The sequence below is a fragment of the Strix uralensis genome, chromosome Z, assembly GCF_047716275.1.
Source record: "Strix uralensis isolate ZFMK-TIS-50842 chromosome Z, bStrUra1, whole genome shotgun sequence".
In the NCBI taxonomy this organism is placed as follows: Eukaryota; Metazoa; Chordata; class Aves; order Strigiformes; family Strigidae; genus Strix; species Strix uralensis.
The window spans coordinates 35,056,056-35,077,018 of record NC_134012.1 but is presented as its reverse complement, the minus strand read 5'-3'; the positions used below and the strand labels follow the sequence as shown (position 1 = coordinate 35,077,018).

The window sequence follows — 20,963 nt, the reverse complement described above, 5'->3', positions numbered from 1 at the left end:
GTGAGGTCCTGTTATTTGCTGAAGTTACTGTAAACAGGTAGTGTAAAGTATGTTCTCTGGTAGCTGAAGATTAATTTAAGGCCTCTGAAGGTAGTAGTTTTCACTTATTCCCTTTTGTCCAAAAGCATTTCTCAGTGTCTTGGGGTTTTAGCAGTGCAACTTGTTTCTCCTCAAGACCATCGCAAACCTGTTAATGAAGCAGTGAATTGTTCTGTTAGAGTTTGTCATTCAAGCTGTCTTTCCTCATGCAGAGGGGAAAAGCAGGGGAGCAGGACCTTATCCAGTGTGTCTTTGATCAGAGAATTTGTACAACAGAACTGCTTTTGACAAGACAGCAAAGCTGGAACAAAACTTCAGAATACTCTTTTTCTTGCTTTTTATATTACATTTGAGTCACAGTAGTGTTTACTGTTAAAGCTCACCTTTTGATCTTCTAATTCTGCCTGTTCCCCTACTGCCTTTTCTCCACTGAGAAGACAAGCATGGCAGTGCAGATGTAGGGAACTAAAGAATACTGAAAGTTTTTTAGGATAAACCTATCTTACCTGTGACTGCATGGGAAGGCAGTCAGGGTGGCTGTTCTTCAGGACTGGGATCTGAATCCCATTCATTGTTCTTCTCCTGTCTGTCTCTCAAGGATGCGTATGATGTCGAGGGATGTGACAGTGAAACGGATCTGTAGGTTGTATTAGTAGGGCGAGGTAAAGTTACTGTTCTGCAGTTTGGTGATAGTAAGGCTGGATTAAGAATCATGAGTTGGTGGTGTTAGCTGAGGTATGGACAGGTGGAAAAACACCATTAAATGAAACCCTGGGAAGATGACACAGCTATCAAGCACTTGCTTTTAGTGGTATGGAGAGCTCAAGTGTAGAGGAGGTAGTCAGGAGTAACACCTTTTCAGATTAGCTGTATTTACACCCAAGCTCTCTTACCTGAGCATTATGCAGTGTTTGCAACAGAGCAATGCTTTGAGAAGGCCCACCTGCACTTTTATATGCTAAAACTATTTTTGGGTATTATTGCGAAATACTAAGTTCTACAGGCAAGGATTGTGCATGTGTGTATTTAGTAATACACACACACACACACGTATTACCCAAATGTGTTTTGTATGTTTCACATATATATATATTTTTCATTTTACATTGAAAAACAAAAAAAATGGTTTCATACAAGAGTATTTTTATGTACAGTGAGGTATTTGTTTCAGTTGACATTTGCTGCAGAGAAAAAAAATATTCTGAACTCCATGGTTTTGATGCTTTGAGTCCCTGGCAGCGAGTAGACTTTGAGCTTATTATATAGCATATTCAGCTAATCTGCAAAGGAGGACCTAGCCTAGCGAGGAAACAAAAAGCCACCTTTAAAAAAGAAAAAGCCCAATTGTTTAACTGAAAAATAGCCTTGTAATGAAAGTTAAACTTAAGTCCTTAAAAATGTAAACATTTTATGAAAAGTGTTGATGTATTTAAGAACAAGACCCTTGGGTTCTTTATCTTCCTTGAGTCTGCTAAAGGTTCCTGTCTTCAAAACTGGTGGGTGGCGCCTTGATTTAGGGGGAAGAAAAAAGTTGAGGAAACTGGACAGTATCCAACAGAGGGCTAGCAGCACTGCAAGAATGCTATAACATATTACTCATTAAGATTGTGAGAGCTGGGTTTGTTTTAGTTTGGCAAAAAGGAGACTTGGGCATTAATCTAATAGTGGTCTGGAGCTAGTGAGAGGAAGTTTCAAGGGCAGAGACATCCTTCCCCATAGTGGCAGATGGTAAAAGAAGAGACAGTCACCACAAATTGAGGCTTAGGAGTTTCAAACTGGACATTAGGAAAAAGTACATTGATAAGACAGTACCAGAGGGGCTATCAGAGGTGTATGCAGTCTTCATTTTCTTGAACCTCTTGAAACTTCATTAAAAAAACTCTGAGGTTGCCTGACATAATGTTGGCAGTAGTGCTGCTGCAACTGGTAGGTTTGAGTATATGACCTCCTGCAGCTACTTTCCAACAACCTTTTTTTTTTTTTACTGTGTAATTAACTTGTGAAAGTCAGACTGGTTCAACGTAGCCTTTCATGCAGGAGTGAGCATGTGTGTACTGACTTTTCTGACACAAATGCAGATTTTTACATCTTTGATCAAGTAGTAATGTTAGAAGGACGTCCTTCTTAGGTTGAGCGAAAGCAGATGGATGACTATGTATGTCAAGGCTTAATTAGCTAAATTAAATAGATACACCAGCAGACTATAAATGGGATATAATTAAGTGTAAATGTTTGTGTAACCCAGTTTGGATATTTTCTGGAACTTGCTGCGATAGTGTCCTTGTGGAGGCAGAGATGTAGCACCCAGTGAAGGATGATACTTGCTAGGTTATGTTCTCATGTCCACTACTTTTCTGCTTTATTATTCCGTCTTTTCACAAATTAATGGAAGTGTCACGGCATTTACTTTTGTATTGTAATTTAAAGTTTTGCTTAAATGCACAAGACTTATATGTTTGCCCTAGGTCTAAAGATAGTATGTACCATGCCCTTGGGTACAGCACTATTTTAGTTATGCAAGCTGCTATGACCTTTGAACAGCAGGATATACAAGTGGGAATTTCTACAATGAAGGAAGCTTTGCAAACTTGCCAAAGGTAAGTGAACATTTATGAGGTACTTAATCCACTACGTGTTCTTTGTAAGATATCCCAGCTGTCTCTACGCTTTCAAAGCAGGCTATTTTCTGTATGATAGTGATCTAAATTTGGAAAGGTGGAGTAAGTCTCACTATCCAATTATTATTGGTAAGGATATGTTTCCTGGTATTGCGGAAACAACAGATGTGTCAGGCATGTATAGCCTCTATAGTTAGTTAAATAGTTGGCTGACTATGTAGACCTACACATAAGCTGACACTACATGGTTGAACTGCCTGAGCTATTTCAGCCTGTGACTTTTTGTTTTTCATGGGGATCAACAATTTAAAAACCCGTATTTTGAATTTTCACTTCCGTCATGAAAATATTCTTTTTTTAAAAGTTGTTTTCAAAAGTGGACCCAATAGTCTAATAGGATTAAACTTGTACTGAGGTTTCTTCTAAAACCAAAGCAATTTTTAAAAATTCTTGTTACAAATGTGTTTAGCTTACTTTAAAAATAAAGGTCTGTAATTCCCATCAAGAATTATTGGAATCTTTTGCTTCTGGTCTTGCTTGGAACAATGAAATAGAGTAGAAAATAGAAGTTATTACTGACCTTTATTTTTTTAATTAAAAAACTTAAATAATGGGTGGTCAAAGCTAAAGTGCTTAACAAGCTCTGACAAAACCAGAAATGAGTGCTTTATTCTAATGTAGTGGTTCTTGATCATATTGATTAGGCCATAATTTATCATGAATTGTCTCCAAAGAAAGCACCCCCAAATGTTATTTGTTTAGACATTTAACATCACCTCCTTAGCAATGAGAAACAAAAGAAAAGGAAACGGGGCAAAATTATCAGATACTACCTGAAGAAAATAAAGGGTCAGCAGTTTCTGCCTCTTTCAGGTCTGCTACTGATTCACAGTTTCATCTCAACTATGTTGTTTAGTATGTCTGAAAATTAGGTGCCTCTATGTACTTCAGATAGTATCAATAAGATGTCCATCTCTGCAGAATGCAAACTTTTCTGTGTAAGTGCTCTGGTCTAGTCTGTCACAAAACTCATAAAAATGCAAGATAAAGGCAATCAAACACTCAAGTGTAAAGAATTGCCGGAACTACAGGTGCCTTAATTGACCTTTTATTTGGTATGCATTATGTTAAACTGTATTGTCCTAATCTCTTGTCGGGATCCTGCGTTTTTCAATGTGCAGAATAGTGTAAACAAACGAGCTAATGCTCAGTGTAATTAATGACTTCCTGGTTTACAAAGTACATGCCTTTTTTCAGTGTAGAATTGTTTCTTTAGCTTCAGAAAGCTAAGTTGTTTTTAAATAGTAGCAAATTCATTTTTGGAATGCTGTACTAAAATAAACTAACTTTTTTTTTTTAACATGGACAGTTGAGATCTATTGAAAGTAAAATACGTGACTGTTTTGGTGTCTCATCTGGCATAAAACTCCGTAAAATACTGAGTATTTATTTTTTCATTTATGTTGAAAATGGAGCTAATTTTGATTTTTTTCATTCTAATTCTGAGTGTGAGTTTAAGAAATGGAAAACAGTAATTCATAAGTCTTTGAAGTCCAGTTCAGGTGGCTTGCCCAGTGTCAGGGAGACCTCTGCAGCTGGTGGGTGGAAGTGGAGTGAAAGCTATTGTACACTTAAAGTAAACTAAGTGCGTGCTTGGAACATCAATTAAGGTTGGATAGGCTTCTGAGTCTAGGTGCATACCAGTGGCTGTGATTAGACTGCTCAAAGAACTGCAACTGTTGGCAAATCATCATTTTATGAAGAATGTCTATAAATTGTGGTTGGAAATGGTTAATAATTATAAATAATTAAGTTCAAGTTTGTGTTGAAATGTCACTCATGCTGTGTGGGTTTCTTTTGTTCCATGTACAACTGATTTAGATTCAGGAAAAGAAGCACAGTGGTGGAATCCTTGTCCAATTTAGTTTCTAAACAGTCAGTGGATCAGCTGAGTGAGGGTAAGTGGCTTATAATACAACTAAAATAACAAGGTGAAAAAAGCTCAAAACCACCCTGCCAATGTGTGTGAATATGCTTAATTGTGAAACTTGACTAGTGTCTTACAGTAAAAAACAAACGACCTGTATAGTGGTTTTTTAAATTTGAATGCAAAGCTTCTCAAAATGGGGCACTCGGCCTAATTTTTTTTTTTTTTTTGGCTTTGAGCATGCATGAATTAAGAAAGGAATGCCTTTCACAATGTTGCCCCTCTTGCAAAAGCCAATCTCACACGCAGAGCCAAGATACCAGTTTATTCCATAGTTGTGCAAAGATGGGTGCTAGGGGGTAATTCTGCAAAGCTAGCACACCACACAAAGGAACTGCAGCCTATTTATCCTATTACACAATTAGCAAAAACCTATCCAAGTTGATGCTCATTGGTCTGTAATTACCATTTCACCTGCTATTGGTTAGTTATATTTAAATTGGCCTCACTTGCTGTGTAAATTAGTGCACATGCTCCTTGCATGGGGTGGGGGCAAATTTTTTTGGCCTTGAATTGAGTTGATGGTCACGATCTCCCCCTGCCACCTTTACCACTCCCCCAGTTACCACGGGTTTTTGCTGACTTCATCGTTAGCAAGGCCTGGATCATATCAGGTTTACACAGTAGAGCCACAAAGTATTGGGCTTACACAATGGAGCCAGTGATTAGTGGTCCTTGTGCTTGATGAGAAACGTTTGTATGGGCTACAAGGCTACAACGACACATTATAGGACTGAAGAGGGTTTTCCTTTTTTTGCTTAAGACAGGTCCCAAAAGTTTAACTATCATTGATGCTGTGGAATACATCCTTATCATTAGTTGCATTGAAATCTGAATAGAGTAACAAGTTTTGTGCTTGTCTGTTTTGTCTTAAGGTGTTTTGGGGAACAGTATCAGTACATTGTTCATGGCTCTGAAAATGCTGGTCTCCTATTTCTGATTTGGGCAGAATCAAGTATGCATTTTTTTCTAACCTGACACAAAAGAATACTACTTAATACTGGACACATCAAACTCACCACATGTGCACTGTACATACAGCAGCCTTGTGCATGTGGCTGGTCTTGCAGCATGGGTGCAGAGTAATTCATGTCATGTGTGTTAAGTCACATGTACTTTAGTCCTGCATGAGACCAGAAAGTCTGCCTAGGGCTTTTGGTTTGTTCAGCATGACTTGGTTAAAACCTCTTCATAATGTCTTACTGGACTTAGGAAAAGCCTGAGCCACAGTGAGTGTTACTGTCACCAAAACGGGATAAAAGAACCTATCGACACCAATGTGATGTAGATAAGCAGACACTTCTTTATGAACAGCCGGATGCGCAGGGGAATTGTCTCATTGACAACGCACACCTAACTCGTGTAGCATGCTGAGTGTATTGGATACAGTAATACATATTAATCAAGTTCTCATGAATAAACATGTTTATTCCTGTAACTCATTTTCATATTCCCACCTCTTCCCGGTCATGCGCACCTGAGTCCTGAAATGAGTTGGGGGGCTTCTTTTGCAACCACCATGGACTACTGACTCAAAAGAAAGACACACACACACACACACACACACACACCCCGCCCCCTCAATGTCCTTGACTCGAGGACTTTGGCTCACATTGTGATTTTAACATGCTTCGAGGCCCTTTCACAATACAACTTTTAAAACACCTAGTCTCCAGGACTATAAATCATCCTTACCAAACAGTCTAACAATGGTACCTCATCTAGCAGCGTAACTGGTTGTATGGTTACTTTAAACTAAACACAACATCTCTATGACTACTTAAAACATTACACCACTATCTTCTAATAAAAACTGATATTTCTATGAGATTCCATTTAATTGATTAGTCCTAATCATTCCTTATCAAAATCTCCAAAAATCAACTCAAATTAATAACAAATCAGTACAATCAGTAACATTATCATTCATCTCTAGAAGTTTTTTCTAAGACATAGAAGGAGGGTTGAAATACCTAGTTATTGTAGGCTGATACTTGAATTTAGAATTGATGGAAAGTACAGGAGATCATCCACCAGAATGACAAGTAGCTTTTGCCCTAGTCTGAAGTCAGCTCTGACAAGATCAAAGTTTTTGTCTGAGGAGAAGTGAAAAAGGAGAATTCTACTGGGATTTGTGTGGTACAGCTATTATTCAGCAGTTATCAAAACAGCAACAGCAGAATATTGCTTTTTTTTTTCTTTTCTTAGTAGCATTTTATTTGCTGCACTGACCTCAAGAAGATAGTTTTTGCTGACAGTAAATAAATTTTATTTCTTATCTAGAGGAAATGCATGCTGAAATCTGCTATGCTGAATGCTTATTGCAGAAAGCAGCTCTCACCTTCGTACAGGTAAAGTCAATTATTTATTTTGTATCTCTGTGTAGCAGTTTAATGGAAGGATGTTAGTACTTGTAAAACATCGTTCCCACAGTAGATATGGTATTTAAAAAACAAACTTTTTCCTAGTGAAGTAATGTTATTTCGTGGCAGTGATTGAAAGTACCGTAAATGCCGTGCTACCCAGCAAAATCCTCTCTTTGTTTATACGAATAACCAAAGACGTTACTGATACCCAGGAACCAAAAACATAAGGTATAGTGCAGTCTTACACAGATGGTGAGTTTAAATTACTTGCATCACATCTGACAACGTCCATCGCTTGTTTAAAAAGATGCTCAAACATGAGGAAATGTCCTGTTTGAAAGTGCAAGTCTTTTTTTGCACAAAAAGGATAGAATGTTTCCCAACTAACAGAACTTTAACTGATGCGTACTTGTCTCCAATTCAGTATCACTCTCCATGCACTTTTGACATGGTGTCAGGAACAATATAGTAATGGATGACTATAAAATAAACATGCCTTATCATTGCTGAAGTAATAATTCAGTTCACAGAAAGATCTGATGTTTAATACTGTCTGGTGCTTCTTGTTTAGATTATGGTTCAAGGACTTCATGCTGCAGTACTTTCAAATTCGATTTGATATTTCATTCCTAGAAACAGGAGTTGTTAGTCATACTTTTTCCACATATGTGAGTGTTTTACAAATGTTTAATGATTGTATTTTAGATAATCCCTTCAGATATAAATTATGAGGAAGAAGCAAGGCACAAAGAAACTAAGATCAGATGACCTTACTTTGGCCAGAATTGTCAGGAAGTATTAATGGAATGCCAGTCTTCCCTTATAACTGACTTTCTCCTCTAATAGCCAACTGAAAGCAATCATCTTTTCTCTTGGGGGTGGGGTATTTTTTTAAGCATGAAGAGAATTACTAAACAGTTGTTGAAGGAGGTGAGTTCAGGACTGTATAAAATGAGAAAAACCTTAGGGATATACTTTCTCTAAAGCAGCACCTCACTATTCATCATGTCAGAGATCCATTGCTGTTGACTATAATACCCTGCTCTTCTGAGTGCTGTCATGTCCCATATTTTTCATCCTTGACTGACCTTGATTCATCTGAAGGAATGATGATGATAATAAAAATGTAACCAATCAGAAACAGGTAGCAAGAATGCTTGTACTAAAACACTTCCCTTTGGGTGTTCAGTCTTGAGACAAAACAGGTTGAGGTCTTCTGACCCTTTTATGGAAGTCAGAATTTCCTTTGATTCTGAGGGTTTTTTTGTGATTTTTCGTTTTCCACATCATGTATGCTGTTCCAGAGTATTTAAATACACATTTCTGAAATGTCTGCACACGTTCCCCTTCTGTGTGAATTTTAAGAGGAAAAATTTGTCCTGTTGAATTGTTAACCATATTGCTTTTCAGGAATTTATTCTTGATGGCTAGGACATTGTGGCTTTACTTTGATTTTTCTAGAGGTTAAGAAGCACATTTGTTGGGTAGTATGTGTGGTTAGTGTTGATCAGCAATGGGAATTCATCTGTTCAGGGGATTCTTTGATTTGTCTTCTGCCAGGTTCTGGGCTTGCTTAAGTGTGACAGAATAAATATTTCAACACTTTTTAAGAAGTTCCTACAGCACCATCTGGTGGAGAGCTTTCTTGTTTCATTTATATGCATTGGAAATTCTTTTAAAAGTAACTCCGATTTACTTTTTTTTTTTCACCTCCCTCTTAAGTTTTAAAATTTGTAACATGCATCAGGGAAATGTTTCCCTGAAAACTTAAAGCAAGTGTAACTTCAGTCTTAGAGATAAATCTAATAACTGAAAAACATTTTTAATATTTCCAATGACTATTAAGTTATAAATAAATTTAAATGTAGCTGGAAGATTTTTATGTATGTGTTATACATAATAGCTGAATACACATTTTTGTACAACGAAATTTTTTTCTTCCAGGATGAAAATATGATCAACTTTATAAAAGGTGGCCTCAAAATTAGGACGAGTTACCAAATATACAAGTAAGTTGTTAGAAAACAGATTCAATGTTGGTATAAGCAGGTGCAGTTGCATTAATGACTCCAAAATAAAAAGAAATATTTTATAGCAATCATAAGGATTACACTTCATATGATTTCTAAATCTTGTTTCTCCTTCCCTCCTTTTTTTTTGTTTTTTTTTTTTTTCCATGCATCAAAAGAGAATGTCATCAGGTGCTACAGATGACTCAGGGGAACAAAAGCAAAAATGAAACTTACTACCAGTTTGAAGGAGGAGTAAAACTTGGAATTGGAGCATTCAACTTGGTATGACTTTTCCAGACTACAGAAAGGCCACTGTGATAATCCTGTGGGATTCTTTCTTTGCAGATACAGTACAAATTTTTTAAATGGAGATACAGGATTTGAAGGTTTTATGCAATATGAAAACAGCAGTGGCTTTTTTGCATGCATGCCTTCTAGGATCTTTTTACTAATTTATTCTGAATTGTGTTTAGTTCTCTTAGACTAATTTATGTATGTGTTTCTTAAGAGGAAAAGCAGCTACATCTACCTGTGTGTACCAGGAATTTTTAAGATGCTTATGCTATTGGTAACAGGATATCTGGAGTGTATGCTTTTATTCTAACACCCTCATGTATACCATTGTTTTGCTTCAGTGGTATACGGTAGATTGACATAGATAATTACAAATTCAGAAGAATGAGCAGCAGTTTACTGAGTTTGTGCAAAAGAAAACTGGGTACATCCACTAGCATTTTTCTTTACAATTTACTACAGTTGCCTTTTTACGTTTGTCATGGCAACAATGAGAGTTGATTTCTACTGCTCTATTATTTCTGTATCATTCCAGACTGGAGCTGACCAGTTCTGAATATGGTCAGAAGAACTCACATCTATCTGCACCTCAGTCTTTAAAACCCAAACAGCTGGTCTGTGTTCATAAGTGCTCTGACCTTTCCTATTCTTCATCAAGTCTCCTCAGTAGGAAGCTTAACAGAAGAAGTCTCTGCTGGGCAGAATGTATTAGGATGAATGGAGCTTTCAAAAACTGACTTTCAAATAGACCTTCTTGTAATGCTCATTGAAAAAGCGACTGTGATCTTTATAAGTTTACTGTTGTGTAGGATGTGGAGAATGCAGTTACAAGGAGAACAAAAAGTGCATGTAGTAGAGGGCTAAAGGATGGTAACAATAGCTAGTATTTCTAAAACAAGTATGCTTGCTGGTCTGCTAATTCAGTGCTCCACAGTAGGAACAAGTAGAACTTTTGTGATACCATTGTGTCATCTGATTGGCAGTAAAGGAAGATGAAAATTGTAGATTGTAAGTACTACCAAAATAGATAATACTTTCATTCCAAATGACTCACAATTTTCAAACAATTCTGATCAGCTAAAGAGAGAAAAATCTGTAATCTGAAGAAGCACAGCTAGATTCTGTCTTGCTGTTTCCATACTGGATGATCATCAAAAGTCTTGAGTTCCCATGAATCTGCAAACTGATTGTATATTGTCGATTATGGATGTCGATTTTCGAGTACTTTTGTGTTTTTCTTTTTCACCAATGTGTAATGGCATTTAATATAGTAGCTGGCATTTTTGGCTCAAGTTTATAGTGGTTTTCATTTTTTAAATAAGTATATAAATTTCTGTTGATCTAACTTTTGTTTGAAATGTATTTCAGATGCTGTCACTTTTACCAGGAAGGATCCTCCGACTTTTAGAATTTATTGGATTTTCTGGCAATAGGGTATTGGATCTGATATTCGTTTTTATAAAGTAGGCTTTTCTTGGATAAAAATTGGATGGATTTAACGTCATATATTTCCCACTAAAATTATAATGATCTGTATTGTTTATCAGTATTTTAGTATTGTCAAAAAGATGAGAAGTGGGCTAGGTGATGCAGGCATAGAAGCACATATGGTGATATCCTGATCTTGAATAACCATAGGAGATGACCTGTCTGCTTCAGAGGGTGTTTTCAAATTGCAATTTCCTTTCCTTTTGCTGATCCTTAAGGAGAGGACATCAGCTTTCTTTTCTAGCCTATACAGTCAGAAATTAATGTTCCTCATACCAGTAACTGAGGGGAGAGTCACAGTTCTACATTTGTCCCCCCACACTCCCAGCTTACTTCTTTGGGAGAGGGAATTTCTGAATATCGTGTGTCACTGTGGAATCTCAGTACATTTTTTTCTCATGGTTGAGAAAAGTATTTGTAATCATGGCCTTGTTTTTATAAACCTAGCTGTGCTTTCTAAGGACCTCCTTTAAAACTCCTTTTAGCACCCATAGGGAATAAAAAAAACCCCAACCAACCAACCAACCAAAGCAACCCACAGAATTATACATAACTAAACTTTAAGGTGTTAATGAGACAATGAGTCACCATATGGTATTATTGCTGTTAGTTTATCCACAGATACGGTTCTGCTTATGTAAAATTTGACTTCAGTAGAGATCTGTTAATTCTGTTTCTTCCTGTGAAAGACTTGGTTCATGCTGAAGCTCTTGCATAATACACATTTTTGCCCTGACTGAAAAGGCAATGAAAGCTGAAGGGAAAAGAACAAACAGTTTTGTGCTGTTACCACATTGTTTTGTATGGTACTTGAATGCTTTTGTAACTCATCAAGTTGCTATGCAATAAAACTCCTTTTAAGATAATATTTATTTTGAGGCAAAACTGTTGAAATCTGATATGTTTCTGAAAAGCCACTGCTCTTGAGTAGGGAAGCTCTGAGCTCATCTCAACAATCCCCCAAACAGTCAAGCTGTCATGTAATGGGCATAAACTGGAAAGGCTGAGAAGAAGTTTCATGTGTTAAGAACTGAATAAGTCTCCATGAATCTGGATTCCTTTTTTTAGCACACAAAAATTCCATTGTAGCTTCTGAAAATGGTATCCAGAAGTTAGTGTGTCAGCAGAGCTAATATTTTGATCAGAACCTCAAAACAGTAGCCAACTTGATGGAAGAGAATTGAGAATAACCTGGAATTTCTGTAGAGGAAGACTCTTGCCAACAAGTAGCACTGGAACAGTTGAGAGAGGTTCTCACTGAACATAGATTTAAAGATGTTATTCGGAAAGACTCATAGCCAGAGTATAGTGGGGAAGGAATGTAGACCTGTGTGTCTGCATGATCTGTGTGGTGTTCCCATTTCACCAGAGCACTGAAATGCATGGGTAATTTTATTCAGTGTTAGCTTAATCTTTTCCTTGCTGAGTGCTGTCAGCTGTGGTAGAACTGTTTTGGTAGAAGGCTGTGTTGGATCTGAGATAACAAAGTGCTGAATTAAGAAATACATCTAAAAAGGAAAACTGGATTTGGGGGAGCCAGAAATTATTTATAGTAACTCTGTATACTGATAGTTAATTCTGCATGTGTTTGTGATGTTTCTTAGGAGTGGGGCCTCTGTCAACTACGGGAAGGCGCATCTGGCAGCAGTTTGAGGGCCATTCTGTGTACTTTCACCCTGTTGGTTTATCATACTTACGTCTCCTTAATCCTTGGTGAGACCCACTGTGTAGCTGTTCAGTCATGCTACACATTATGATAGATACTGTGATGTTTTTGAACCGCATTTCTAAGCTGTGGCCAGTTAGCTTTGTAACAGGAGATTGCTGTATCCTTAGTTATGATCTGAAATTAGTATCTCTGACAAAGCTATGTCTGCAGAAACAGGGAGAGTAGATACCGTTATACCAACATCTTGTTCCATTTACAGGGCTGTGTCAACATGCAACAGCAAAATATCACAAAACACTTCAGTTCAGACAAGTCCTTATCCATAAATTAACATCAGATATTGTGAAAACGATCTCCATAAAGAAGTCCGTATTCCCAAGCAATTTACTTGGAAGTTTAAAAATGTAGACAATTATTTTCTTTTGCCACATGGAGCTAAAATTCTCCATTAATTCTGCATGCATCTTTCACATATATTTTCACATTCTTTAGTTTGGAAGTATTTTAGTCCTTGTCTCTCAGGCTCATCAGGAAATTAAGGAGAACTTCATTTCTTTCAGTATCACCTGTACTTCATTAGTGAGCTCAAAATTAGGAAAGGAGGCAGCTGAGGAATGGTTTCCTAACTTGCTAAAGCAATTAAAGGGATTTAAAAATGTAACTAGGCTCTATAATGGAACAGTTTAAAGAATATTAATATATTCTATTCTATTTCTACTTACAGACACTTACTGTCTTAAAAGCACTTTGTACCTTCAGGACAAGAATTCATTTTTATAGAAACACAATATGGTGAAATAATTTTGCTTGTGCATAAAAGCAGTCATTCATTAATCTATTCTAGCCATAATATGATTTGAAAACTGAAATCTTAATCTATGAAACTCATTTTTCTTAAGTACATTGAGGTTGCTTTGTTATGTTTTCTAGGTACGGGGGAAGCCAACCTTCAGGAAGCAGACAGTCTCCTCGAACCCTACCTCCAGAAATTTCCAAATGTGTGTATCCTCAACAAACTTTATAACACCAATGTATTTCCCTAAGCTTAAAATAGTAACTGGGTATTTTTCTCATTTCCTTTCAAGGGTTCCATTATTCTATTCTATGCTGCCAGAATAGATATACTGAAAGGAAATTTTGAAAAGGTAAATCCATTTTTTCTTTTTAGGTTTTTATTTGTTCAGTGTTCAACTTGGGGAAAAAGTGTCTAATTCATTTAAGTAAGTAACTTATTTTAGTTGAACTGATAATTATCTCTTATACCTGTCCATGTTCAGAGTCAGTATTGATTACAGCACTCTCTCTGTAAGCAAAACCGAAAGTGAAGTTTATCTTATTTTACTAGTCAGGTGTTCTCCATTTGGGTGCTAGGAAAGAATTTGCTCTGTAATTAGACATGGCTCTCATGTGGAGCTGTAATTGAGCCAATTTTCATCATTCTTACTTAACTACATTGTAGGCACAGGTGAGGTTCCAAGACTGCATAGCAGCACAGCAGGAGTGGAAACAGATTCATCATCTCTGTTACTGGGAACTGATGTGGTGCTACACCTTCCAGCAGAACTGGCTTCAAGCATATCGGTATGCAGACCTGCTCAGCAAAGAGAGCAGGTGGTCTAAGGTAAATGGGCAGGTGGACTTTGTTATGATATACCAGTAGCCTCTCCACAGTTAAATTTACATTCCAGTTTGCACAATAAGAGTAATTTTTTGCTTTCTTCTGAAACCCCTAAGCAAAGGCACAATGGCACCAAAATGGTAGGTTTAACTGGGTGGCTGTTTCACATTCTGAAGCATCAGAGCCATAACTAACACTTCAGCTCCTGTAAAAACAGTCAGTACTTACCACAGTTGTGAGGAAAAAAAAGAGGGAGAGGAAAACTGTTAACTTGCATCTCAAGTCAGGTTCTAACACTTGCTAATAAAACTTGGCTGAAGAACCTGTGTTTGTTAATTATAAACAGATGAGAGCACATCTACTCATCAGATGCTTTGTGACATGAAATGAGAAGGCTGCTGGAAGCACGGTCTCACGAGAAAAGTTGGGGTATCTACCTTTTCATTGTAAAAATGTTTCTCAAAGTATGAACCAAGCACAATGTGCAAATAATTTTTGATACATCATTTTTGTCTGTTCCTTTCTTGATTACTCTTTTATTTATTATGCTTAGTGGAAAGGATTTATCCAGTTCTGGCAAAAGAGGAAAAGAATAGTATATTCAACATGAAGTGCAAATGTCTTGAATAGAATTATGGATGTTTCTTTTTTCTCTGCAAAGTCCAGTTATTGAACTTGTCCTGAATCAGTACTCAGATATTTTCTTGTGTTTTTTCAGGCCTGTCTCTACACGTAACAGATCATATAATAACAGTAATGGACTTTAGAATAGTTGTGTCATTTAACCTCATCTCTTTATAAGTGCTTAGCATAATAAATTGTCCTGTTCTTTGCAGGAGACATCTTTAGTATTCTAACTTACTTAGAATATTAATAAATATTTTGAAAGTAAGATCATAGCATAAATTATGTGACAAAGGAAAATCTAAACTTCTGTAGTTCCACAGTCTGAGAATCAGTGGAAACACTTCGCTGCAGCAAGTGGGGTGAGAGATTTGAGTCATCAGTGTATTGACTAAACGCAGCAAATTAGATGTGGTAATATGTTGCTCTTTCTTTCTGAAATAGGCAATATATGTGTTCCAAAAGGCAGCAATTCTATGTATGCTTCCAGAGGATGATTTGAAAAAGACTGGTGAGGACATTGTAGCTTTATTCAGGTAAACATTTATAAAGCAACTAGATGTGCAGTCTTTTTCGTCCAATGTAAAAGGTTTTTACTTGAGTATCTTTGTCTTTTGTGACATACTTCCTACTATAACCATTAACTTCTCAGTTTTTCTCTTTGCTTTTAGCATCAGAATATTTAAAATGCTACTTTTATCAGCAAATACCTGTCCTACAAGTGCAGTCTAACTGCTGTGAAACAATTTAAGATGTTATACTTAGAGGCAAACAGCAAATCTTACTAAATGAAGTAAGATGAAATAAAAAGTACATCAACTTCTGTTTTACATTTTCCCTCCTTGCAGGCAAGTGGATGGTCTAAAACAGAGAATTGCAGGAAAATCTATCCCAACTGAGAAGTTTGCAGTAAGGAAAGCTCGACGCTATGCAAATTCTCAACCAGTGAAGCTGATACTACCCGCCTTGGTATTTATGCTTGTTTTCTTTTCATCCTTTTCAAATAAGAAAGAAATAAGTATAATTCAATATACAGGGAAATAATATTGTTATCAGGTAGTATGTGTCTGCATTTTTAATTTTTTTTTAAAGAATTATTGCATCCATATAATGGGATTTTTGTGAAATGTACTAGAGGCTGGATCATACTACCAACTACTAGCAGTCCAAAACCAGAGCCAGATTTTTCATGTGAAAGTTCAAATACACAGAGAATGATTGTTGTTGCCACATGAGGCTGAAAGTCACGTTTCAGCTAGAAACCTGCATGGGTTTTTAGCATATGTGTTCATGTTCTTTATTTGTCAGGATTTCAGTCCTTGCCCTCCATACTCATTAGGAAGTTAAGGAGTACTTACACTTTCTATTCTTCTGGTGAAAGAGTGGTTGTTCATTTTGGTTTTTGTTTTTTTTCTTTTTTCTTTTATTGAGTCTGAGTCGAATGTGCAGAAGTTAGTGATACTTTACTAATGCTATCCTAATTTCCCGTGCTTTTAACTGCAGAGGCATTGGTAGTGCACAGTCTGTTTATGTGTGCACAGCAATGATAGTTCACATGTGTATGCTAAAATTTCTGTACATGGATAATTTAGCAACAACTGAAGATGAAAAACATCATTTGAGAAGAAATTTCTTACGGTAAAACTCACTGATATAGAAAGAGGAGTCTAAAGAAAATTAATCTGTTAGTTTTACAATTCACTGTATACTCAATTACATATACAGACCTAAGTAATAATGTTGTCATCAGCTTGTACAGCACAGTGCTATTCAGTTGTGAGTATATATCTTTGGTCTTGCTGTCAAATCCGGTATCTTTTAATTTAAGAATTTTTCCACCATGGGTTAAGCAAAAATAAAGATAGTGTATAATGTTACAGCAGTAAGCGTAAATTGGACAGGACTACAGAATTGAAATGAATCTAGTGTAATGTAGTTGGTAGTGTCAATAACACTATTACAGATTTGATGGAACGAGTTTTTTTTTCCTCCCTCTGAAAACCCACATAGTTACAGCACAAATACAAGCAGAAATATTTCCACAATGCATTGTATCAGCTTCAGAATGACATCAGGTTTCATATTTCAGAGGTGTAATTACAATTCAAGTACAGCAGAACAAATGATACTCGTGTTTACGATGATTGAGTAAAGATCTCAGCAAAGTTTTGTATTGGTTAGCATTAACTGTATGTGTATTCTCTCATTTTCTTTCTGTTACAATGTGATAATATTTAATGCATTGAAACAAATCTGTTGCTTACTATTGTACTGAAGCATCTGAGAAGCTTTGTGTCAGGATTTGCCTTAATTTTTTTAAAAAAAAGTAGATCTTGTAGAATTATATTGGAAGCGTGTGGATGCGTGTATTGGAACCACATTTTTATCCAGAAAGTTTTATCTACTTCCATTGTTGCTCCATATGGAAGGTAACAGTCTATACATTATAGCATCTATATATAAACACATGCACGAGTGTGTGTTTGGGTGCAGGCATCTATATGTATACTGTATATACATGCACACACTCACAAACACACTCGCAAATTTATCTATAGTCCTGTAGAAAGTAACTACTTTCAGCTGCTTCTTTAGTTCATATGGCAGAAGCCACAAGTCAAACCTAAAATACCTAGTTTTGCTGATGTGTTATGTGGGTGATGGTAAACTATCACGTGCTAAAATCTGTTCAATTTTGTTTTTAAAGATCTATGAAAATACATGAGAGAATCCATAAAAAAGGTGTGAAAACATTCAAAACTTAGTAACCTAGGTTAACTTTGCCCACACGTTTGATGTAATTTTGCCTTCCCTATGCACAGATACTGTTATGCAACTTATTAATGCAAATGTGATTGTCTTTGTAAACTTCATGTAACTGACAGAATGTCTTGTACTCATTGTGAGTGGTTATTTGAAGTCATACAGATACTTTTATTCATGGACTTCTCAACAGCGAGAGTTTTGGCTTTGAAACCTTTCATATTGTTTAAAAGAACTTTTTGTAGGTAGTATTTTTATGTATTCAAAATGTTCCGTAACAGCCTTCCAATGGATACTCTTTCGTTAAATATTTATGCAGTTCCATGAGTTTGTCTTGTTTGGTTTTTTTGTCAGGAAATGATGTATGTCTGGAATGGCTTTGCAATTGTGGGCAAAAGAGCAGACCTCACTGAAAATTTACTGGTAACAATTGAAAAAGAAGAAACTGCTCTACAAAATGAAACTAGTAAGTGATCAGTAAGATGGAGTTAATAAGCTGGTAAGAAACACTGACATTTTTCTTTGCTTCTGTCTACTAATGTTCTATGAGGTAAGTGTTGACTCGGGCAATGTGCTATTAAATCTGAGTATGGAAATTTTGAAGCCGCATGAAAGTTAGCGGTGGTTCTTCAATATGTTGTTTATCTGTTTTGATGCGGCAGAAGAATACAGAAAACTCAAGGATGTGAGGTTATTAGTTACAGAACTTACATTAGTACAGCAGGTTTACTGCAAAAGTACCTGGCTCTATCAGGTTCTGTAAGGTGCGTGCTGTCATCTATCATGTGAACTTCTTGGTAGACTTCTTTTAAGTTCTGGAATGAGTAAATACTACCTTTTTGGACATGAAACTTTTTTTTTTAATGGTAATTCACCAAAAATAATTTCTATTGAACCCAGATTTTAATCACGCTTAGAAAAAAATCAGCGAAAGTTAGTTTGCCACATGATTAAAACATTAATGATGAAATGTAAAAGTACATCTAATTATGATTTACATATAAACTGAGGTGCATCAGAAGTTATACAAGGACATACAAGAAATTTATAGTGGTAAAATCTGGATGGTATGATAAACCAAATGAGAGTAATTTTCAAGGCAAAGACTGTATTGGGTCCCGTAATTTTTTTGTGCTGTTCTTTACCTTTCTGCAAAATCAGTAGTGTGGCTTTAAAATCTCAAACGTTTACAGAATCACAGAATCATCTAGGTTGGAAAGGACCTTGAAGATCATCTAGTCCAACTGTTAACCTAGCACTGACAGTTCCCAACTACACCATATCCCTAAGTGCTATGTTTACCCTTTTTTTAATTGTTTGTGTTAAAACCAAAATGTTGCAATATGCAAGACATCTGAAAATAAAGTAGTGTTCCCATGAGCTCTGCGCTAGGAGGGTTCTGGCAGAAGCTATTGGAAATCCGGTGCTGTATCATCCAGAGGCTTGTACTGTAAGTGCTGATCAGTTGTAACAGTAAAGTAAATTTCCTGTCACATTCCAAAGCAGAGATGCACAAGGTACTGAAATAAAAGGAACAGAAATAAAACCAATATGTTGTTCTTACAGAAATACACAGTTAACAAATAGGATGTAATCTGGAAGCATATTTGGTTTTTATGCTTTCTGTATCTTTTTTGGTAATAACTGCAGTGAAATGTAGTTTTGTTCTGGAATTTGCATCTGTAAACTGATGCGCTTTTAAAGATGTGGATTCAGATAAGATTAAGGCTCTGATTACCAGAATTGCTGCCGCACTGAGACACAAAGAAAGTGATTAAGGGTATTACCAGAGTGTGGCAAGGTTACAATATTATTTTGAGAGACAGCTGTCAGTAGAGGTAGCTTTAAAGGACTGCTAAGGTGCTGTAAAAAAGTATGTTAATTAAACACAAAGATCATTTAGGGATTGAGACTTCTAAGAGCTGTTGAGACTTCATTCACTTTAAGTGAACAGGCACAGCAAGGAATCTGTCAAGGATTGAAAGTGGTCTTACTTTGTATAGAGATGGTAGAATGAACAGATGAAAGACATTAGAAATTTTTATTTTTTTCCCCCTCAGGATTTCTAGAAATCTTATTTTTCCACAGTTGTATCATCTCCAAGATAGAAGAAAGGAATTTGTAACTTCAAGAAAAATTCATTTCTTGGATGTTTCATATCCTGATAATGATATTTCCTCTGGTATAGAGGACTGCAAGAAGATGGTTCTCCCACATTTACTGCAAGGTGTCTGTATTAAGTTGACCTCTGCATTTACTGTCATTTACTGTCAGTGTTATGGCATAATAGCTTTTCTGCCTGTGGGAAATACCAGGGAGATACTTGTTGAAGTTGTTAAAGACTGACAAGCTTTTACTGACATCAGTGCTTGACCCCAGTAATTTCAATGAATGAGTCCTTTAGGAGACAGTCACATGAATCCAATACCTTAGCCTAGCAACACGGGCAAGAGGGAATGCAGAATGCTCACCCACTGCGCTTCTACTTGTCGCTAAAAGCGCAGTCTGTCAGTTATTATCTATCGAGACTTTCTGGGTTTAAACACAGACAGGATTAAGCCTGAATGTACTGGCAAAGCACTTTGCTGAATCCTAAGATACTTTTAGTCTTGCATGTTTCAGAACTGTTTACGTAGGATTTTTTTGGCAGACTATTAAGAAAAAAATTAACATGACCTTAGAGAGCTGGTAATTAGTTGTAAACAACATGATCTGAAGGGAGAGTGTTTTGCTTCCTGAGTTGTTAATGTATGTGCTGCCATCTGTCTATCCATATGTGTTTTCTTTCCTTTCTTTTCCTTCCCTGCACTCAGCAAATGCTGTAAACCAAGGCAACAAAAATGGACCATGCTTGTTAAGGTTATATTTCTGAATCGTTTCACAAATGCTCTTTCACGTGATATTTTTAGGCCTATTGAACATAAAACTTCCTTGAATTTTCCGAATGTTATACACTATTAATGAAGCTTCTTAATCATTAGAGATTATGGAAATACTAATAAACATGGTTTCTTGAATTTGTACTGCCAAATAATGCATCTGAAAAGTTCTGCAGGACACAGTCTTACCATGTTCTTGTGCTTTTCATGATACTGGTGCTACTGAAAGTCTGCCAGTGCTCTGCAACAGGGGAAGCTATTAAGGTACCGTAGTGTGAAGGAGGTTTCAGTCTCGCTGTAGGTTTTGCTTCCTGTTTTAGATATTACAAGTACAGAAATCTTTAACTGATGCCAGTTTATGCTTTTGTACTGAATTCCAGATACAGAAGACTGGGAATGTCTAGATGTTTCAGTTTCTTCTTGTTTCTTCTTAGCCTACATCTTTAAAGAGAAAGATACGGATGTTATGTACGTATCTTCTTTAGTAGACAGTATTTAAAATTGTGTCTGAAAGTTATGTGTGTGTTGAGGTATAAAATCTGAGAAGTAAGGTCCTGAGTCTGAATACATACTCCCTACTGAAAATCTAATTTTCCTTTTCATTAT

At 36.4% G+C, this 20,963-nt stretch overlaps 1 protein-coding gene across 3 annotated transcripts in view; it reads left to right on the top strand.

The window, feature by feature from the left end:
* Window positions 1-20,963, top strand: part of TTC39B (tetratricopeptide repeat domain 39B) — a 79,148-nt gene that overhangs the window by 49,679 nt on the left and 8,506 nt on the right. For all 3 annotated transcript variants that reach the window (XM_074857210.1, XM_074857212.1, XM_074857209.1), the window contains 13 exons: window positions 2,505-2,636; window positions 4,539-4,615; window positions 6,928-6,995; window positions 8,955-9,019; window positions 9,199-9,304; window positions 10,685-10,750; window positions 12,409-12,517; window positions 13,404-13,471; window positions 13,559-13,618; window positions 13,933-14,094; window positions 15,160-15,251; window positions 15,564-15,684; window positions 17,833-17,944. In XM_074857210.1, coding sequence (XP_074713311.1) covers window positions 2,505-2,636; window positions 4,539-4,615; window positions 6,928-6,995; window positions 8,955-9,019; window positions 9,199-9,304; window positions 10,685-10,750; window positions 12,409-12,517; window positions 13,404-13,471; window positions 13,559-13,618; window positions 13,933-14,094; window positions 15,160-15,251; window positions 15,564-15,684; window positions 17,833-17,944 — 1,238 coding nt within the window. The remainder of the gene's footprint in view (window positions 1-2,504; window positions 2,637-4,538; window positions 4,616-6,927; window positions 6,996-8,954; window positions 9,020-9,198; window positions 9,305-10,684; window positions 10,751-12,408; window positions 12,518-13,403; window positions 13,472-13,558; window positions 13,619-13,932; window positions 14,095-15,159; window positions 15,252-15,563; window positions 15,685-17,832; window positions 17,945-20,963) is intronic.